The sequence below is a fragment of the Schistocerca cancellata genome, chromosome 1 (assembly GCF_023864275.1).
Source record: "Schistocerca cancellata isolate TAMUIC-IGC-003103 chromosome 1, iqSchCanc2.1, whole genome shotgun sequence".
In the NCBI taxonomy this organism is placed as follows: Eukaryota; Metazoa; Arthropoda; class Insecta; order Orthoptera; family Acrididae; genus Schistocerca; species Schistocerca cancellata.
In genome coordinates, this window is record NC_064626.1 from 156608947 (window position 1) to 156631411 (window position 22465).

Sequence of the window (22465 nt, forward strand, 5' to 3'; positions counted from 1 at the left end):
TCATGTGTCTGATAGTTTCTGAGCAAAAACTGCGTCGTTTCGCTTCTGTTTAAAGTAGTTTCCCCCGTATTGTCGCGATGTTGCCGGTGTATCCAAGAAGGCGGAGAATATTATGTACTACCAAGCAGTATCTGTCCCTGTCCTCCTCCATATATGCTTCTCTCTCGCTCTCTTCTCGGTTTCCTACTTCTCACACAGACAGCGCTGCAGTCGTGTGTTTGAGCGAAAACAATATCGTTACGATTCTGTTAGAAAGTTTGCGTGCATACATAGGCTACATCCACTTATTTTGTTTGTGGGTTTGTTGTGGGCAGCATGGAGAAGCAGACAAACGAGACAAATATGGCTTTCATAAATGCAATGCATCAGCGGCGAGAGCTGTGGGACGTCGAAAAGTAATGTTATACAAAGATCGCAGTGTGAAAGAGAACTGTTGGCAAGCTGCTGCCGATAAGTTCGAAATTACGCTTGATGAAACAAATAAAAATTTCCGAAGCCTCCGACCCCATGTCATACGCGAGGCACAGAAGCTTCGTAGGAAGAGTGTAAGCGCAGCTGACTTTTCATTCACACGGTTTGAATTTGGCGCCATGAGTTTCACACTATTTCGAGACGTGTGTGAAGCAGAAACTGATAGTGTAAATAGCGTCGAGTGCTGATGAACAGAAAACATAAATAAGTGTATTCTTATTTCAAACTTACCAGTACCATAATGTAAGCCTTCAATCCTACCAAAGCACTGCATACTTCTGGTACCTAGACGCTTATTGACAAATAGTGCGCTTTAAAAAGGTACATAAATCCTTTGCACGAATCTCCAGTAGTTAAAAACCGAAGCGTGGTCCCGGAAACGATTTGCCGCAAACATTGTGAGGCAACAGTTGCCGGTTATACACGAGACTGCAACTCGTGTGGCTGCAGTGATGCCAAACAACATTGTCGGGATTCAGCATCAGCAATATGTAATTTTTCTGGCCATGTAAAATTGTCTTAACTTGGTGTACTTCAGTGACGTTCTGTAGCGCCCCCTATGTTACCGAGATAGCTGATGCCTGTAGTACAGGACTTGCCCTGCATTGTTCGTGTCGTTCTCAGCCCGGTTCAGCTTTACCAATGCTATCTTATAATAAAAACCTTATGCGACGCAAGTCTTTCTATTGGACGCAGCTTAGGCCCCTTTCGTGTTTCTGACCCACACTAGAATTCTAACGAGGAAAACAGGCTTGCAGTCTAACGTGGATCTTTACATCATTTAGAGGTGACGGCTGGATTAAAGGCAGACTGAAGAATTCCGTGGTCGAACCGCGATCTCTACGTTTCCATGCCTGTGCTTTACCACTAGACACCAGTAGTACCGGTACGGTCGCCTACGTACATTTCGGTCATTGTTACTTTACATTCTTGTTAGAGATCAGAAATAAAGTCTGTACCCTCGCTTCAAGCTCTCCAGCGGATCCTATGTCGTCTTTCCCAATGTCGCCGTGTCCGCACTCAACTCGGCAGTCTCCGCCACTGCCCATTTACGGTAATTAAAAACTCGTTGCTTAAGTCTGTTGTCGGGTACAAGTGGACTATAGTAGCGTAGAAAGGAGAGAGCGTGCCGATCTTGAAAGTATAAGCGAGGAATCGCGGCATTGCCACTATACAGGCAACAATTGTACGTTATTGTTAATATTATTATTGTTGTAGTTGTTAGTATTAATCACTACACTGGCCAGTCGTATATCGGTGAATATAATTCTGCCTGTACATGGGAGTGTTCCTTATAATAGTCGACAGGCTAATGTTTCTGTGGATATCAGCAATTTCATTTTTGCAAAAAATGGTTCAAATGGTTCTGAGCACTATAGGACTTAACTTCTGTGGTCATCAGTCCCCTAGAACTTAGAACTACTTAAACCTAACTAACCTAAAGACATCACACACATCCATGCCCGAGGCAGGATTCGAACTTGCGACCGTAGCGGTCGCGCGGTTCCAGACTGTAGCGCCTAGAACCGCTCGGCCACCCCAGCCGCCTCATTTTTGCAATGTGTAGCTCGAGTCAGCCTGCACAAATACTGCTAATCGCATCTATCTTGTGACGCCCAGTGTAGACGGTAAGTGTCGGTTTGTTTCCAGTTACACATTTTTAGAGCAGAATTTTATGTATCTGTTGATAGGGCGTTCCCAGATTCGTCTAGTGCAACATTCGTGTTACTGATATGTATTGTCTGGGGACAGTAAAACACGAAGAATAACGTATACGCTAACAGCGAGAGCACCGCACTGGCACGCACTATGCAGCAGTGCTGCTCACTTGCTGCTGGCGTACCAGTTTTTCTTCGTGTTATACTGTCCCTAGTCAATACATATTTAACACGAATGTCGCACTAGACGGTTTTGGGACTGCTCTGTCGAACAGACTCGTAAAATTCTGCTTTAAAAATCAATTTGTTTGTTTACCATTACAAACTGGCGCACTCCGTCGGCACTGGACGTCGCATGAAAGACGTGACGTGAGCACTATTTGTTTGACCCAATTTCATCTACGCATTGCAAAAAAACAGAATTGCATTCATCTGCCGAAATACCAGAGGAAATGCGCCTGACGACTCAGAAGACATATACATAGTGTGTGTTTTGTCGGGTTTGTGAGGTGCTGAAAATGCTCGAAAATACAGAAAAATTATAAAAGCCATGATACATTTCAAAAAATCGGTACAGATAAATGGCCAAGAACAACGTAACGAATGATGCAGTGTACGAAAGACAAACTCTCAAAGCCTTTTCACAGTGTTAATATTCTTTATGTCCATCCTTCGCCACACGGCACACTTCTGATCGGTATCCAATTCTGCCCGTACTCGACTCAGCATATCAGGAGATCGGTAAGAACAGACGCTGCGATGTGGCTTCGTAAGTCTTTCAGACTCTGTGCTGGAGGTGGAACACGAACGCTATCCATGATGTAACCCCACAAGAAAACAGTCTAAAGGCGTCAAATCCGGGGACAGAGGTGGCCATTTGAGTAGCGCCAGGTCAACTGCCGCAACACGACCTGTTCAGCGACGTGGCAACGTAGCAATCTCTTGCATGCAATTGTGGAGGGGCGCCGTTTTGTCGAAGGATGAGAAATCCCCCGCTGATCCGCAGACTACGTTGCACACGGCACAGAGCGCATTAGCCTTCTCGGAATCCAAACGTGTTGGACAGCTGCATGTGGATCTCTGTCTGCTATATGCGTGTGTTGTCTCACCTGACCTTGCCTGAAAGATGGAAAGTGTTTTCATCCACTGAAGATTAGTTTGCTTATGAAGTCGTCATGACTTAACGATTTTCAGGAGATGCAAATGTACGGCTTCACTCTTCATTGCTTATGAAGGATTTTTCCACACTCTGGGCTCAGGTTGAGAGGCAGCTGACGATGACATAGACGCGGACGGGAAATCCAACTGCACGAGATTCAGCGAGCGCGTCACATGAGACGTTCTGCGTAAGTTGATTTGCGGCCGCGGCGCACTCCAGCGTAAGCTGTCTGCTGTATCTTGTTCGCTGATCACACAGTTTAGTTGCGAAAATGAAAGCACGCTGTCCTACGTTAGTTCTATTAAAACGCACATTTCCTCTCTTGTTCATACGTGGTCAGGTTGTTTTGGCTATAGTGTACGCAAAAAGAAAAAAAAAAAAACTTCGGTGTCAAAGACCATGCTGTGACACGAAATGGAAAGTTCCAAGCGCAGTCGGTAAGGACACTAGCTTATACAAGTTCACAGAATCGAACAAATTGATTTCTGAGAGAAAGGGCCCTTATACAGGGTGTTACAAAAAGGTACGGCCAAACTTTCAGGAAACATTCCTCACACACAAAGAAAGAAAATATGTTATGTGGACATGTGTCCGGAAACGCATACTTTCCATGGAAGTATATTGTAATCAGCGTAACGTTGATTTCCATACAATACAAAAGACACCTCTTGTTATTTGTCTCGACGACTTCTTGAGACAGTCTGTGCGACTATTACTAACGGAGATAGGCGATCTGGTTTCAAATTGCAAGTAGGCAGAACTCTAAGAAACAAGAAACAATGTAGTTCTTAGTAGCGGACATATTAGACCGATATGACGCTCTGGTGGAAGCCTACCTATGAGAGATCAGTTTTAGTTCCAGAGAAATTTAGTAATACACAAAGTAACCCTAGAAGTTACGCTTAAGAGATGCAAAGCTATGTTTGTAGAATTTATAGTTTTAGAGAGAAATTTTGACGATCTTGACTGGAGTACACACTGAGTTTGTGATGGTAGCATAGATAAGTACAGGAAGCAAAGTTTTACCTATAACTTGTACGTAAACCATAAAAGAAATTATTACTTGACAATGAACAGGTTTGTAGCTTATCTCGATGTCATTCAGTCTGCAGTAAAGGAAGGGAAGGAGAAACTTGGAAAGAAAATTAAGGGTGGAGAAGAGGAAATAAAAACTTTGAGGGTTGCCGATGGCATCGTAATCCTGTCAGAGACGGCAAAACCTTGGAAGATCATTTGACCATAATGTATATTTTCTTGAAAACAGGTTGTAAGGCGGAAACCAACGAAAGTAACACAAAGGTAATGGAAAGTGTCAGACCAGGCGATCCTGAGGGTATTACATGAGCAAACGAGGAACTGAAAGTAACGGCCTTGCCGCAGCGGTAACACCGGCTCCCGTCAGATCAGTGCTGTCTGGCTGGACAAGCTGATGTGGCGTGCGGTTTGGATTGCGGTATTTTACAAATCGTGGCCAGGACTTCAACAAAAACACTTACTTATTATTAGCGTAACATGAGGTTTCATTTAATCGCTGCCTCTCCCGGGTAAAGATAGTTATTAAAGAAATCTCCACATGAAGTCGTGTTCCAATGTTGTCTGTCAAGCAGTGTAAATGGCACTAAATTTTTTCACAAGAGTGATCTCTCACAATTTTGCGAACTATTATTCAAGGTGGCAACTATTTTCCTTGAATAAAATGAACTATTTTTACACACAATACCACACGCGCACAATACTAATGTATTCTTTTCCATCAAAAAATATTTCCTGAAAGTTCTTACCAAATAATCAGGGTTCATACATTAGCAGAGAACAATTTCAGCACGTAAGATGCTGTTTGCACCATATTTAAAGATTATTCATAATCTAAGTCGAATTTAAGACTTCCGAGTGGGTTCTGGGCCACGAATACACATTTATTATCGTGAAAATTGACTCTCAAGATTCATGTGTCCATAGTAGTTTGACTTAAAACTGCCGCTGCAATATTTCATTAAGACGGTGGCTAACATAAGACAATCTCTTATCGAATCTGGTTCAGGCCTTGTTTTACTCTCAACAAATATTATATATTAAATCTTATCTGTACCTTAACTATATGCATTTACATTTAAAAGCATTTCTCCATGTCAATCAATTATTTTTCAGCATTTTACCAATAATTAGCGCTGTAAATCAATAGCGTTAATGGCTGCGCTTCTTTGTAGCTGTACAGAAAACTTAACATTTATATAGGACGAAAGTCATATTAAAATAAAAATTCAGACACACGTATTGATTTCAATGACACAGAAATTCTATTTTTCAAATATTACTTAACAACATAATACAGTTCTTCACCGACCTCAGCGCGACAAGACACCAGTCGCGTCCGGTCATTACAACAGTTCAAACAAGAAGCAGCATTATTCAAGAAAATCATAGATAACATAAGATGAAGATTGCCATTATCTTTTTCCATGAGTATTGTCTGAGATGATTTTCACAGAAAATTAAATTATGTCACTGACAATAATTATTTATTATTATTTTAGTATCGATGAAGTCCTTTTTTATTAATATCACGAGACATCGTCCATCACGATTACTCAACACACTTTCGCCCGCGTTGTGACTCCAGCCCGTTTTACACGAGCGATTTTCTGGTCACAATCGCCTACTCGAAGCGCGTGCGCCTTTCGTACCTGCGTCTAAATCAGCAACCAACCCTTCTCGCTTCCGATAGAGTTCACTTCTGTTCTAGAAACGGATTTTGTGCTTTCATGTCTTGTTAATCTGTATGGTCTTGTTTGCTTTGTTTTCGTGATACATTAAATAAAGTTCCACGAGTTCCTGGTATTTTTCCTACTAGTATTCAACACGAAAGACGAAATATGTGAAAGCAGAAAGGTTTTTACGTTGTACATAGAAGCCTATGCATAGTAAGAACTTAGATAGGTAAGCGTGTATTACTGAAAATTATTTCAATAATGAAAAAGTTAGACTTATTAGCTAGAAAGATAATTTTCGGTGTTATTTGGCACTTAGCAAGAAAACAAGATACAAGAAATACAGTAAAAGACGCTGTTTGCTGCCTTCTATTGTTTGATGTGTTTGCAAGTACAAATTTTCTCGAGGAAATGAATTTACGGGTTTTGAAATGTTTGGACGACACTTGTCCAATTCTTTCAGTTCTTAGAGGTATAGAGCATTTACCACACGTATTTTGACAAGAACATCCACTATCAGTTTTGTTCTGGTCGTTAATAAACTCTGGTATCATTTCTTGTTCCTTCATTTCGTTCCTGTATTTAAATTTTTTCGTAAAAAAAAATTCCCTCATAACGTCGCTTCGCCAAATTGCACAGCAGAAGTCTCAGTACATACACAGTTATGGCGCTGACCTGTAAACGAAAATGACCGCTCGAGATACAGGAGATTAAGTACAGCAATAGAACTGCAGGGGCACTGCAGTACACTCATCCGTCTCGAGTAGTCAGTGGAGACCAGAAAGTCGATCCTGTAAAAAAAAAAAAAAAAAAAAAAAAAAAAAACTCGTTCAAATGGCTCTGTGCACTATGGGACATAACTTCTGAGGTCATCAGTCCCCTAGAAGTGAGAACCACTTAAATCTAACTAAACTAAGGACATCACACACTTGCATGCCCGAGGCAGGATTCGAACATGCGACCGGATCCTGTAAAAGTGTCTTAGCGGATGATTTCCGCTTTGGCTATATGCGGTATAAATCTTAGACACGGTGCTTCTGGTGCTTCTTCTATCACCAAACACTTAGAGTACCGTGGATACTGGAGTACCCACCACATGAGCACCAACGATTTACCCACGTTCGAATTGCTTGTAGCTCCGACATATTGCACTCTCAACTATAGGAAACACCGTTCTTACGATGAGTGACACTTGAAATGTATTGCGGAGGTGCCTTGCTTGGTCAGATACAACAGCGCTACCTGAATTTATGTTCAAACATGAATTTCACGCAGTGTTCCCATATTTTTGTCCAACCACTGAAGGCTGCGTAATTATGCATAGATCAAGAAGCTTGCATAGAATAGACTTGTTTCGTGACGCGTGAGACCAATCTCCAGATTGAAGAAGAAGACTACGACGACGACAGCACCAGCAGCAATGATACGATTAGAGATTACTCCATTTTGTGAACATGTGCTTGCATGTCGATATGGATGACGTATGCGGATTTTTGATTAATCAGAACTACACAGACATCTGAAGATAGGATTATATGATCCCGTAGTCGATAACGGGATATGAATATCTTGCGACAGTTAAGTGGAAGTTTATCCGGCATATGACTAAAATGGTGTGTATTACGTCGTCCAATGACAGATAACTTGAGAAGTATTGAGACAAATTGTAGTGTCTACGTACCCTGTTGGGTAAAAATCAATTTCACACGAAATGTGTAGTTGCTAAGCTTTTCGCGCTTGTTTGCCGACAGGTGGCTGAACCTGCAGTCCGACATCGACGACCTGATGCAGGCGGTGGGCGGCCTCAAGTCTTCGCTGGGCGGTGACGGCTGCTCGGGGCTGGTGCGGCTGCTGCCGCTCAACCGCGACCTGCTGGTGGGACACGCCACCTGGTCCGGGTGAGTAGTCGCAGCCACCCGCCGTCAGCGCCACCATTCGGCTGGCTTCTCGCAGGGCACCGCAGATTCATCCATCGTGTCATCTGCGGCCGTAGTCTCGTGCACTGTCTGAAGCACGCTCGTGTACGAGGGCGTGCTAAAAACTACGAGGGGCGTTTGAAAAGTCCGTGCAAACTCCGAGAGATGGCACCACCGGCACGTATCGAGGCAATGTTTAGTGAGTAGCATCTTTGGAAAGAACGCACACCAAGTTTCAGCCATTTTGCCTGGCTGTCGTAACGTCACGTGGAGCTCTGTATCGTTCAAGATTGTATACCATGCTGTCGGCAGTTCGATTCCCTCTGTCGTCAAATTATTATCTCTTTGTTTGAATTGCCTTTGTCGAATTGAAATATCAGTTAACAAACACTGGATCGTAATCGCATGAAAAAGTGTAATAACGGAAGTTTCGTTTTCCAAAAACAAATACTTCGTGCTTACATGCTTTAGCGGTTATGTACACTCTTTGTTTGACATAAAACTCGACCGGAGGCCGGCCGCTTCAGAGGCTAAGTCCGCGCCGATCGCGACATGGGACAAAAAAACTGGCCAACTCGCTAATTCTCTAAGTCCGGTTATCTGCACAATCTGGCAACACTGTAGACTGTGGCACTTCCTGGAGGAAAACTTGTCCCAAGATAGAGAGACTCTAGGCTGATTACGCCTGTGGTCTAGCGGTAGCGTGCGTTGTTTCTGTTCATAATGTCAGTGGATCGAGAGCAGCTGGCATAAAATATTTTTATAGCCTCTTCTGTCTGAATGCTGAAGACGTGAATGTAATGGTAGCGCAGATTCAATCTATTTCGCTTTGTGACACACCGATATCAAAATTTTATCTAGTAACGATTTTGCGGCAGATTTCCTGCAGACTGTCCTCCTCTGGACGCCGTATGCGGCAAAGCTCCGGGATCCATTTGCTGGCTACTGACAGCGGCCGTGGCGACAGCAGCGGCGCTGCACTCCCCCATTCTTTATCGAAAGCGCCTGCTACCGCTCATCGCTTTTGATGATTTAAAACGCTTTATTATTAAATGTTGCTCCACAGAAAATTTCTACAATTTCTATTCACGCTCAAAAGCAACGGAGACAGACGTCCTGATTAGTAGGCAGGTAATCGGCAAGAGCTGAGTATGGCCCGAAATTAATTTTATAGACTGGGACGAAATTAAACCACCTCACTACATTCGATGAATTTATAAATGCTTCATACCTCGTTTCTTTTCCTTTCAAACTTAATTATTTGTGCAACTTTTGGTCAATGTTTGGATGTTTTCGTCAAGCCAAAGTGAGCGTCTGTGGTGTAAAGTGTATTACAGTTCTTGTTTCATTCCTTATGGTAAGTCTATGCGATAAACTGTGTGAATACCTTGCAATGCATGCTCTGTAGCAGTGCAGGCACATTGCACATTTGGAGTTCCATGTATGGGTTCATGAAGTATTTATTGTTGATCGGAAGTGATAGTTAAGGTCATCAGATTTAAACCAGAAAAATTTGTCGTTTTGAAGGTTTCAGAGAACGGAAAGGAATTGCTAACGCCGGTGTTAGAAAACGTCTACAGTTAAATGCTATTGCAAAAATTTAGAAGATGGGAACTATATTAATGAACATGTGCACTTCATAAACAACCTTCCGACATGTTAGACCTATATGACGAACAAAGCTCAAATTTATATCGTTGACAGTCGGTTTGAATCTTTTCAGGACCTATTTTACAGTGAAGCACCTTGGAATTTGCAAAGCAGAAATCCATGATATTAAGTCGAAATCGGACGAAGATTGATGTTTAAAGGCATTCTTCAGATTTCGCATAAGAAATTTTTACTAGCAGTTTGCAACTCCATTAATTAAAATGGCAAATAAAAGGTTGTAGTCAGCGGCTTCTACCGTGATTCGAACTTATAGTACAAGCACTGCAACGCACAAGGGAACCTCTGAGCTAACGACACACTGGCGGCCAGAGGCGGACTATAGTCACTGCGATGTTGCCTGAGCCTCAAAACGCAACCTTAAACACACAAACAGAGGAGGTGGAGATCACTGTTTTAACGTCCCGTCGACAACGATGTCATTAGAGACGGAGCACAAGCTCGGATTAGGGAAGGATGGGGAAGGAAATCGGCCGTGCCCTTCCTAAGGAACCATCCCGGCATTTGCCTGAAGCGATTTAGGGAAATCATTGAAAACCTAAATCAGGATGGCCGGGCGCGGGATTGCACCGTCGTCCTCCCGAATGCACACACAAACAGGTGTTACTTATGTGAAGAACGCCGTTCTTGGAGTCCAGAAATTAAATATACTTTCTAATTGTGTCATCTTGCAGTGGATTATATCGTACGAGTCTTCGATGTGGAAAACGAATGTCAAGTGAATTTAGCGAGGTAACGCCGACCTACACCCGGAAGTAAATGCACTATCAGAGTGTTGACAAATACTTGCTACGACGCTGCCATTTCTCGGCTCTCTGACGAGGCAGCTCTTCAGCGAAATGCTTGCCGTGATTCTCCGATACGGTTCTTCAGAGTGGAGACGCGCGCGCACGTTTGGTTTTTATGCGGCGTTCTCCCCTGATGGTTTCTGACGTCGCCTTGTGGGCTATGTATACATATGAGACATTCAATTATCATTAATCCAGAATGATACAAGTTTCAGCTTCCGGCGTGGAAGAAGGCTGTTGACGCCGACATTATATCATTTCAACGTAGGGAAAGCAAAACGGATCATTCAATGTTTCTCATTCAACATAAGGCATGTGAGATAAATTTCCGTAACGTTCATAATCATCTAAAAATACAAACGAAGTAAAAATACACCGGAAGCTTATTCGAATTGAATATAATGTAAGATACCAAACGCTTTGCACCTCGATGTCGAATTTGTCCACTTGCAATCGTTTGCAGCATGCACATAGAATGTCATGATTACCACGAGAATGAAGAAATATGTTGGTAAGGATGGAAGCAAGAAGAGACGCAGTCAACAAATATTCTATTCCTCATGGCATTCATTTCATTTGACACGTAAGAAGAGGTAAAGCGGGAATTTACTTTCGTTAACACGAAAGATATGCCGCACATATTGATAACGAGGAAGTCTGCGTCTTCATACGTTTCCTCCTTGAAATCTGTATGCTCTATTATATACTAAGTAGCCCGATCATTGTTTCAGTAATGTTACCCTCTTGTTTGACCCCGTAACGATGAACAGATTCCAAATGCATGTCTCTGCGTGAAAGTAGCTGTTCGAACCCTTCCTGGGTTGTTTTTTGTGTTTTATTGCTTGGAATTCCTGAAGCAGACCACTGTGCCTTCTCCCCTCGTGGGTTAGGTCTCAAAACTAAACCGCTTTGTATCCAATGGCATAATTTATTCATACAGCATCAGCATAAGACTCTTGCGAGTGAGAGAATGACAATAACAATCGTAACAAGAACAAGCAAATAATGAATGATGTTTATTCCAACGCAGAACGAGAATAATGGCTTTAAATATAAAAATCTATATCTATATCCATATCTATTGATCTTTGAGTTGGCACAATGCAAATATATTCTTAGCATTTAGTTACTGAATTTAGTTCTGGATGTTTGCAGAGAAAAGGAAAAGTCGGTACTTCTCGCTAGTGTAATATAATGTGAACCAGCAACTACCCTTTCCTTAGAACACGACTCAAGCAGGTCCTCAAGTAGGCACTGCTGCATTCTGTTCCCTGACATTGCTCTGATGACGGTTAATGCAGATAGTTCCGATTATGAAATACAAAACGTATTGCAGGTTAGTTCCTAGGATAGTAACATTAAATTTGCGTTGTAGACATGAACGTGACGACTATCCATATTACTCATCAATATAAAAAGACAATATTTTGGGAATTTAGCAAGATTACTCAAAATGAATTCTGAAATTGGGTGACTGACCGCACAGGTGCTAAACGTCGTCAAGAGTATACGATGTCCTAATCGCATTAGGAATATGAAGATCGTCTTCGACAGCTCGCAACTTTCACATTGCTATCTCCACCCTACTCCAGACAGCTCTCGGTGGAGTTGCACTACGTTGCCGATGTTATGGAAGGCCTTCAAACCGACAACAGACCACATATTGAAAAATACAAGCGAATTCTCTTGCAGCGTAAGCTTATTGTAACTAATCTAAAAATTATTGGAGAGGAACATTGTCCTATTCAAAAAACGTAAAATGTTACACACTGTTGACGTCAAACGGACATTATCTATGTCCTGTCTTGTGTCCTACTCATCTATAATATCAAGTGTACTATGAAAATGATTATATATAATGGATTATAAGGTAATGCATTGATACCAGATGGTGGGGGCCGGCCGATCTGGCCGTGCGGTTCTAGGCGCTTCAGTCTGGAACCGCGTGACCGCTACGGTCGCAGGTTCGAATCCTGCCTCGGGCATGGATGTGTGTGATGTCCTTAGGTTAGTTAGGTTTAAGTAGTTCTAAGTTCTAGGGGACTGATGACCTTAGAAGTTAAGTCCCATAGTGCTCAGAGCCATTTGAACCATTTGAACTATTTAACACAAAATGACATTAAAAATTTAAGTTATTCACGAGCAGCTAGTTGAGAATATGTATGAACATTAAATGACACGACGACCCGTCTTGTTCTGCATATGGATTCAAACCCAGCTCATGCAGACTAAGCAAAGATTTCGTGACTGACGGAAACTAACAGTCATTCCTGATTAGGCATACAGAGAGTGATATACCTCGATTTTAGACAGTATCAGTTAGCAAATATCTACTTTAAATTGCATAACGCAAACATTTTTAACAGACGCGAATTCCTACCCAGCATCTATTGTCCCTGTTAACGAACTACGAGAGATGTTAAATATTGCTTCTTCACAAGTAACTTACTTGAAATGCCGTGAGGTAAAGCTGTGTGTTGGACACGGATTCGAACCCGGAACCTAATCGGATTGCTATCGAAGCACAGTCAAATGTGACATATCGGAATTTCGCGGCAGTAACTAGATGTTTTAACTGAAATGACGAGACGAAACATTAATTTTTTCCTTCCCAGGACTCCAACCCGGCACCTATCGCTGTTATATTCTAGAAAAAACTGACGTTAAATATGTGTTTGTTGCACCAGCAGTGACATGTGAGCATGTTTGAACTGAAATAATATGACGAAGAGTTCAGCGCTCACTGGGAATAGAGCCCCACACATATCGTTGTTGACTACACACAAAGAGACGTCAGCTACCGAATTTTTCTCCACCAGCTGCTCAGAATAGCATCTTGAACTTACAGTCATCTCGCAAATAGTTCTGTGTCTCACTGGGAGTTAAAAACGTCGGATATCGTTAGTGTTGACAGCGAATGAAAATACATTAAAAATCAAAATTATTATCCACCAGCAGATAGGTGTTCTCATGCTAGAGCTTGATAATACATAATTAAATCTTTAGTGCCTGGCCAGGATTCGATCCCATTCACGCATAATATGTGAAGGTGTTGAGGAATCTGCAGTTTTGAACAAACAACAAATTGTAGCCGAGCTGTATTGCCACGAAGGGATCAAATTCCGCGTTAAGGGCGGTCTGAGTTGCATTCCCAGTTCAGAACCAATTTTATCGACATACAGAAGCTCAAATAAAAGATGGGATAAGTGTCCTGTGACCATACATAGCGTTTGTGTCGTCACTTGAAATAAGTAACTAGTATAAGAAAGGTTACTGGTGATAGAGTTTCTACATGTCGCCACTCCAGACTTTATTGTGGTTCAACCTACCGTCTACTTGGTAAAGAAGGAATATCATCTTTAATGTGAATTTTCAGACCACGCAGCCATTATATCTCCTTCACTTGGTGTAGCCAGGAGAGAATGGAATCTGTCTCTCCCTATCTAAAATCATTGACAGAAGTGGGAATCGAACCCAGACCATAGGTATAACAACCTACCATCCGTCCAACAGACCACGAAATCCTCTTCTCTGCGAGTCATTTTTCTATCGTAACGCAGTTGCGCCACACTGGATGAGAATTCTGACACACAGGCTCCCTGTAGTAATTTGCAGCATGTTCAGTAAATTCATTTACTTGGTTGACCGAATCACCATGAACTAGCTGCCTCGGCTACCCAGTGCATACATTCGACTATTTTGTAATCACAGAAATAAAGTCACGTTACTGCCACCTACACACAACTGCCAACATTGTAGGATGCAGAAGTTTAAATAGGAAGTGTTCCTTTCCACTTGAGCTATTCTATTGCGCTATCTGTTACTAGAAAACGTCGTTTAGTCCAAAAGAAAAGCTGTAACTGTTTGTCTCTCAGAAGTCAAGACCTGGCCATATGCATAATCTCACAGTGCTGTGGAATCCAAAAGTTCTGGAGGAATAGTTGCCGAGCTCTGGAGCTGTTGTAGCTACGTGTCAGCTTGTAGCATAGATAAGATGTCGCGAGTTCGAATGCATTCAGTGCTACATTTTTTAAAACGCAATTCTGCTCTCTGCTGAAGTTATCAATCTAATGGAACTTTGAACATAATTCCCTTCACTTCTCAACCCAAAGTAGTCGCATGTGGAAAAAGGACTAACTACTGTGACATTTTGTTCTATTCAGGTTTAATAGACAGCAGGCAGCAGATGCATCTCGAAGATGTGCAGGGAGAGCGCATCGTGCCATAATATGTCAGAAAATTATTTTCTACATTAGCCGTCGTGTGGTAGTGATATTTTATTCTTCTTCAAACTTTGATTGACAGCTTTAACTCAGAACAAATTTTCTACATGCATGTAATCAATAAACTGCATGTGCATTGTCAGACTGTCATAGGTAACATCAGAGAATTCGCATATATCGTTGATGATTAATTTCTCTCTCATGTTTACTATTGTTTTAACAACACTAAAGGAAACCTTACGAAAATTGTGCACTGTATTATAAGAAATGAAATAAAACTAACCATGATAACCTTACGACGAAAGTATCTGTACACAAGCATGCCTCTATCGACACGAATTAGTAAAATACTACTCACTTAGATTTTGATTGGGTGTGTTTAATTGGTATGCTGTGTCATACTCAAGAGGTATGCAAATGTGGCATTTCATAAATATAGTTACGTATTCCTAGAAACCCAAAATTCGCTTGTCAGCAGCGGAAAGAGGCGTTACCTGTTGTGCAGCATTGTAAGTTTTTCAACATTGCACTATGAGCTGAAAGCATTTTCTTGCGATTTCCTTATTGATGTTTGATCTGACTGCTTGTAGCTCTTTCACAGAAGGGATAAAAACGTTTCAGTCAGTGAGACTGGAACTGCGAACCGTAACAGACGCTGTTTCACAGGTCAGCACGTTACCACAGAGCTGGCGAGGAGGTATGGGTCTCAGCTTCCTATTACGACGGCAATAGTAACTAGAACTCGTAAACCGCTGTTTAAAGGTCGAGATTAGTTGCGGTTTCCACCTGCAACGACTTTCCTGGGCTGGAAACCGTAAATTTTCAATCTTTTGTTACCCTTCAAGCTATAATAACTCAGATTATTCAATGGAAATGACAGGTAAAATCAAGTGAACTTTGAGGCTTAATTCCGTGCACACCAGGAAGTAACTCGTCGATCACAAAGTTGCCAAACATACGTTGCCTTGTTGCCAAATCTCAGTTACAGTACCAGCAGGATGAAGACGAACCGATGTGATCCTACAGCGGTCTGGGAAGTGACCATAGCTGGTGTCTCCAAGTCGCGGCTGCTACGGCCTGGAATACGTACATCTACATCTACATCTATACTCCGCGAGCCACCTTACGGTGTGTGGCGGAGGGTAGTTATTGTACCACTATCTGATCCCCCCTTCCCTGTTCCATTCACGAATTGTGCGTGGGAAGAACGACTGCTTGTAAGTCTCCGTATTTGCTCTAATTTCTCGCTGCGTCTGATTCGCTTTCTGTAACTAGGTTTAGGGACTGGAGCGTAGTTACTAATAATACTCAGAACTGACTGCAAACTGAGCATCATAAATCAGTAACTCTCATTGTTGTTTTTATATTTCTTTCGTAAGTGCACTCAAAACTAAGAAAGTCATTCACAGGCGTTTTCGTGCCTCGCCGATAGTCGAGCACAACATACAAATAAAAATAAAAAAGAATTGTGTGTGTGTGTGTGTGTGTGTGTGTGTGTGTGTGTGTGTGTGTGTGTGTGTGTGTGTCTGTGTGTGTGTGTGAGAGTGTGTGTGTGAGAGAGAGAGAGAGAGAGAGAGAGAGAGAGAGAGAGAGAGAGAGAGAGAGAGAGAGAAATAAAAAGCAATGAGAGAGAGTGTAAAAAATTGTTGTAAAGAAATTGAATCATGGGATTTAAAGAAATCTTTCATTAAAATGACACGTTCCACATCATTACGAAATGTCGTATTCATGATCTATGGAACGAGAGTTAATCTAATGTAATCTAATCTAATCTAATCACATCATATTGATGATTAGCCATGAAGAGTCATGAATTACCGAAAGTTTTGCCAATACCAGTAACCAAATCTAAACTTGAAAATAAAAGACGACAATTTTTGTAATAAACCGTGACTCCTATCAAGACCCTTTCATCCCTGTTATCTAACCACGAAAGATGTCTGATATACCTCCATTCTCAAGTAACAAAGTGTGCATGCATTTAAAGATGAAGTGCATGATGTGAAGTTCTGTGACGGAGATACGAACCCAACACGTAATCCGATTGTTAACTAAGAAAAATCAAATGTGGATTTTCTCGAACTAAGAAATTTGCTGAATTTGTGAAAAATCAAAATGGCTTCACATCCAGCCTATGATGCCTAGAAGAGTCTTTACATCCTGCTGACATGAGAACAGCATAATCTCTGCGTCAGAAGCTTGCTTCTACTTGACCATTTAATAGACTCGCATTTTTTCCACCGTGACTAATTTTGTAAGCTAAGCACATCATCCGTTACAGCACACTCCTGGGGCTGGGTAATGTGGCCACAATGGTCTGGTGGAACGAGCTATCACAGGTGCAATGCGTGGGTTCAGGCATTTACTTTTAAGAGGCACAAACAGATTTATTTTACCTCTGGTAACCTCAAGAGAAAGACGTTATAATCCAGAATCCGCATTAAACATCACGTTCCTTCATTACCAACAGGGCAGAGCCGGTTTACGTTGGGAAATGACACAGCGGAAGTCATGGTAAAAAGAAATACAGTCGCCAGTAAGCTTACTTACATTAGAAAATTTTATTTTATTTGATGAACCGATAGCCATTTAAAGGGACAGGGCTCTTATTTTACTTGTACTTGATTGAACTAGAGACGTTTAAAAATTTGGTGCTGGACTGTGATTCGAATTCGTATCTCCTCTTTCGAGGATCTGAATCTCTCGGAACAGTATAATTCAGTCATTTCGTTCCTTTTCCCAAGACTGCAATCTTCTCTACGTCTCCTCCAAAGGTAAGTATGTGGGTCTGAAACCTGATCCAGTACAAAAATATTCATAATTTCATTTCTAGCTTTATCAAGTGCACACCCACCTGCTAGTGAAAAGTAACGCGCAATTTCAATGTCTGTTCATGTGTTGCCAACAATCGCAACAGGTGTCGTTATTTCTGGTCAAACACGCACACATCTTGCTGTTCATGAGTAAGCAACTGATACTTAAGCTATATTCGTGGATGCACGGTAGGTGTGCAGTTCGATTGTCGCCTAGGCACAAAAGTTTGTATCCTTATTTTAGATTCAGACACCTAGCGGCTCGTAAGAAAAACCGATACGTAACATTTGATTTTTCTTAGTTAACAATCGCATTACGTGTTGGGTTCGTATCTCCGTCACAGAACTTCACATCATGCACTTCATCTTTAAATGCATGCACACTTTGTTACTTCAGAATGGAGGTATATCAGACATCTTTCGTGGTTAGATAACAGGGATGAAAGGGTCTTGATAGGAGTCACGGTTTATTACAAAAATTGTCGTCTTCTATTTTCAAGTTTAGATTTGGTTACTGGTATTGGCAAAACTTTCGGTAATTCATGACTCTTCATGGCTAATCATCAATATGATGTGATTAGATTAGATTAGATTACATTAGATTAACTCTTGTTCCATAGATCATGAATACGACATTTCGTAATGATGTCGAACGTGTCATTTTAATGAAAGATTTCTTTAAATCCCATGATTCAATTTCTTTACAACAATTTTTTACACTCTCTCTCATTGCTTTTTATTTCTCTCTCTCTCTCTCTCTCTCTCTCTCTCTCTCACTCTCACTCTCTCACACACACACACACAGACACACACACACACACACACACACACACACACACACACACACACAATTCTTTTTTATTTTTATTTGTATGTTGTGCTCGACTATCGGCGAGGCACGAAAACGCCTGTGAATGACTTTCTTAGTTTTGAGTGCACTTACGAAAGAAATATAAAAACAACAATGAGAGTTACTGATTTATGATGCTCAGTTTGCAGTCAGTTCTGAGTATTATTAGTAACTACGCTCCAGTCCCTAAACCTAGTTACAGAAAGCGAATCAGACGCAGCGAGAAATTAGAGCAAATACGGAGACTTACAAGCAGTCGTTCTTCCCACGCACAATTCGTGAATGGAACAGGGAAGGGGGGATCAGATAGTGGTACAATAACTACCCTCCGCCACACACCGTAAGGTGGCTCGCGGAGTATAGATGTAGATGTAGATGTACGTATTCCAGGCCGTAGCAGCCGCGACTTGAAGACACCAGCTATGGTCACTTCCCAGACCGCTGTAGGATCACATCGGTTCGTCTTCATCCTGCTGGTACTGTAACTGAGATTTGGCAACAAGGCAACGTATGTTTGGCAACTTTGTGATCGACGAGTTACTTCCTGGTGTGCACGGAATTAAGCCTCAAAGTTCACTTGATTTTACCTGTCATTTCCATTGAATAATCTGAGTTATTATAGCTTGAAGGGTAACAAAAGATTGAAAATTTACGGTTTCCAGCCCAGGAAAGTCGTTGCAGGTGGAAACCGCAACTAATCTCGACCTTTAAACAGCGGTTTACGAGTTCTAGTTACTATTGCCGTCGTAATAGGAAGCTGAGACCCATACCTCCTCGCCAGCTCTGTGGTAACGTGCTGACCTGTGAAACAGCGTCTGTTACGGTTCGCAGTTCCAGTCTCACTGACTGAAACGTTTTTATCCCTTCTGTGAAAGAGCTACAAGCAGTCAGATCAAACATCAATAAGGAAATCGCAAGAAAATGCTTTCAGCTCATAGTGTTGATGATGATGATGATGTTTGGTTTGTGGGGCGCTCAACTGCGTGGTTATCAGCGCCCGTACAATTTCCCAACCTTTGCTCAGTCCAATTTCGCCACTTTCCTGGATGATGATGAAATGATGAGGACAACACAAACACCCAGTCATCTCGAGGCAGGTGAAAATCCCTGACCCCGCCGGGAATCGAACCCGGGACCCCGTGCTCGGGAAGCAAGAACGCTACCGCGAGACCACGAGCGGCGGACAGCTCATAGTGCAATGTTGAAAAACTTACAATGCTGCACAACAGGTAACGCCTCTTTCCGCTGCTGACAAGCGAATTTTGGGTTTCTAGGAATACGTAACTATATTTATGAAATGCCACATTTGCATACCTCTTGAGTATGACACAGCATACCAATTAAACACACCCAATCAAAATCTAAGTGAGTAGTATTTTACTAATTCGTGTCGATAGAGGCATGCTTGTGTACAGATACTTTCGTCGTAAGGTTATCATGGTTAGTTTTATTTCATTTCTTATAATACAGTGCACAATTTTCGTAAGGTTTCCTTTAGTGTTGTTAAAACAATAGTAAACATGAGAGAGAAATTAATCATCAACGATATATGCGAATTCTCTGATGTTACCTATGACAGTCTGACAATGCACATGCAGTTTATTGATTACATGCATGTAGAAAATTTGTTCTGAGTTAAAGCTGTCAATCAAAGTTTGAAGAAGAATAAAATATCACTACCACACGACGGCTAATGTAGAAAATAATTTTCTGACATATTATGGCACGATGCGCTCTCCCTGCACATCTTCGAGATGCATCTGCTGCCTGCTGTCTATTAAACCTGAATAGAACAAAATGTCACAGTAGTTAGTCCTTTTTCCACATGCGACTACTTTGGGTTGAGAAGTGAAGGGAATTATGTTCAAAGTTCCATTAGATTGATAACTTCAGCAGAGAGCAGAATTGCGTTTTAAAAAATGTAGCACTGAATGCATTCGAACTCGCGACATCTTATCTATGCTACAAGCTGACACGTAGCTACAACAGCTCCAGAGCTCGGCAACTATTCCTCCAGAACTTTTGGATTCCACAGCACTGTGAGATTATGCATATGGCCAGGTCTTGACTTCTGAGAGACAAACAGTTACAGCTTTTCTTTTGGACTGAACGACGTTTTCTAGTAACAGATAGCGCAATAGAATAGCTCAAGTGGAAAGGAACACTTCCTATTTAAACTTCTGCATCCTACAATGTTGGCAGTTGTGTGTAGGTGGCAGTAACGTGACTTTATTTCTGTGATTACAAAATAGTCGAATGTATGCACTGGGTAGCCGAGGCAGCTAGTTCATGGTGATTCGGTCAACCAAGTAAATGAATTTACTGAACATGCTGCAAATTACTACAGGGAGCCTGTGTGTCAGAATTCTCATCCAGTGTGGCGCAACTGCGTTACGATAGAAAAATGACTCGCAGAGAAGAGGATTTCGTGGTCTGTTGGACGGATGGTAGGTTGTTATACCTATGGTCTGGGTTCGATTCCCACTTCTGTCAATGATTTTAGATAGGGAGAGACAGATTCCATTCTCTCCTGGCTACACCAAGTGAAGGAGATATAATGGCTGCGTGGTCTGAAAATTCACATTAAAGATGATATTCCTTCTTTACCAAGTAGACGGTAGGTTGAACCACAATAAAGTCTGGAGTGGCGACATGTAGAAACTCTATCACCAGTAACCTTTCTTATACTAGTTACTTATTTCAAGTGACGACACAAACGCTATGTATGGTCACAGGACACTTATCCCATCTTTTATTTGAGCTTCTGTATGTCGATAAAATTGGTTCTGAACTGGGAATGCAACTCAGACCGCCCTTAACGCGGAATTTGATCCCTTCGTGGCAATACAGCTCGGCTACAATTTGTTGTTTGTTCAAAACTGCAGATTCCTCAACACCTTCACATATTATTCGTGAATGGGATCGAATCCTGGCCCGGCACTAAAGATTTAATTATGTATTATCAAGCTCTAGCATGAGAACACCTATCTGCTGGTGGATAATAATTTTGATTTTTAATGTATTTTCATTCGCTGTCAACACTAACGATATCCGACGTTTTTAACTCCCAGTGAGACACAGAACTATTTGCGAGATGACTGTAAGTTCAAGATGCTATTCTGAGCAGCTGGTGGAGAAAAATTCGGTAGCTGACGTCTCTTTGTGTGTAGTCAACAACGATATGTGTGGGGCTCTATTCCCAGTGAGCGCTGAACTCTTCGTCATATTATTTCAGTTCAAACATGCTCACATGTCACTGCTGGTGCAACAAACACATATTTAACGTCAGTTTTTTCTAGAATATAACAGCGATAGGTGCCGGGTTGGAGTCCTGGGAAGGAAAAAATTAATGTTTCGTCTCGTCATTTCAGTTAAAACATCTAGTTACTGCCGCGAAATTCCGATATGTCACATTTGACTGTGCTTCGATAGCAATCCGATTAGGTTCCGGGTTCGAATCCGTGTCCAACACACAGCTTTACCTCACGGCATTTCAAGTAAGTTACTTGTGAAGAAGCAATATTTAACATCTCTCGTAGTTCGTTAACAGGGACAATAGATGCTGGGTAGGAATTCGCGTCTGTTAAAAATGTTTGCGTTATGCAATTTAAAGTAGATATTTGCTAACTGATACTGTCTAAAATCGAGGTATATCACTCTCTGTATGCCTAATCAGGAATGACTGTTAGTTTCCGTCAGTCACGAAATCTTTGCTTAGTCTGCATGAGCTGGGTTTGAATCCATATGCAGAACAAGACGGGTCGTCGTGTCATTTAATGTTCATACATATTCTCAACTAGCTGCTCGTGAATAACTTAAATTTTTAATGTCATTTTGTGTTAAATAGTTCAAATGGTTCAAATGGCTCTGAGCACTATGGGACTTAACTTCTAAGGTCATCAGTCCCCTAGAACTTAGAACTACTTAAACCTAACTAACCTAAGGACATCACACACATCCATGCCCGAGGCAGGATTCGAACCTGCGACCGTAGCGGTCACGCGGTTCCAGACTGAAGCGCCTAGAACCGCACGGCCAGATCGGCCGGCCCCCACCATCTGGTATCAATGCATTACCTTATAATCCATTATATATAATCATTTTCATAGTACACTTGATATTATAGATGAGTAGGACACAAGACAGGACATAGATAATGTCCGTTTGACGTCAACAGTGTGTAACATTTTACGTTTTTTGAATAGGACAAT

At 41.7% G+C, this 22465-nt stretch overlaps 1 protein-coding gene across 1 annotated transcript in view; it reads left to right on the plus strand.

Moving 5' to 3' along the window:
* LOC126167560 (putative phospholipase B-like 2) overlaps positions 1 to 22465 on the plus strand; it is a 158911-nt gene that overhangs the window by 68783 nt on the left and 67663 nt on the right. The window contains exon 4 of the mRNA XM_049920486.1: positions 7748 to 7894. Coding sequence (XP_049776443.1) covers positions 7748 to 7894 — 147 coding nt within the window. The remainder of the gene's footprint in view (positions 1 to 7747; positions 7895 to 22465) is intronic.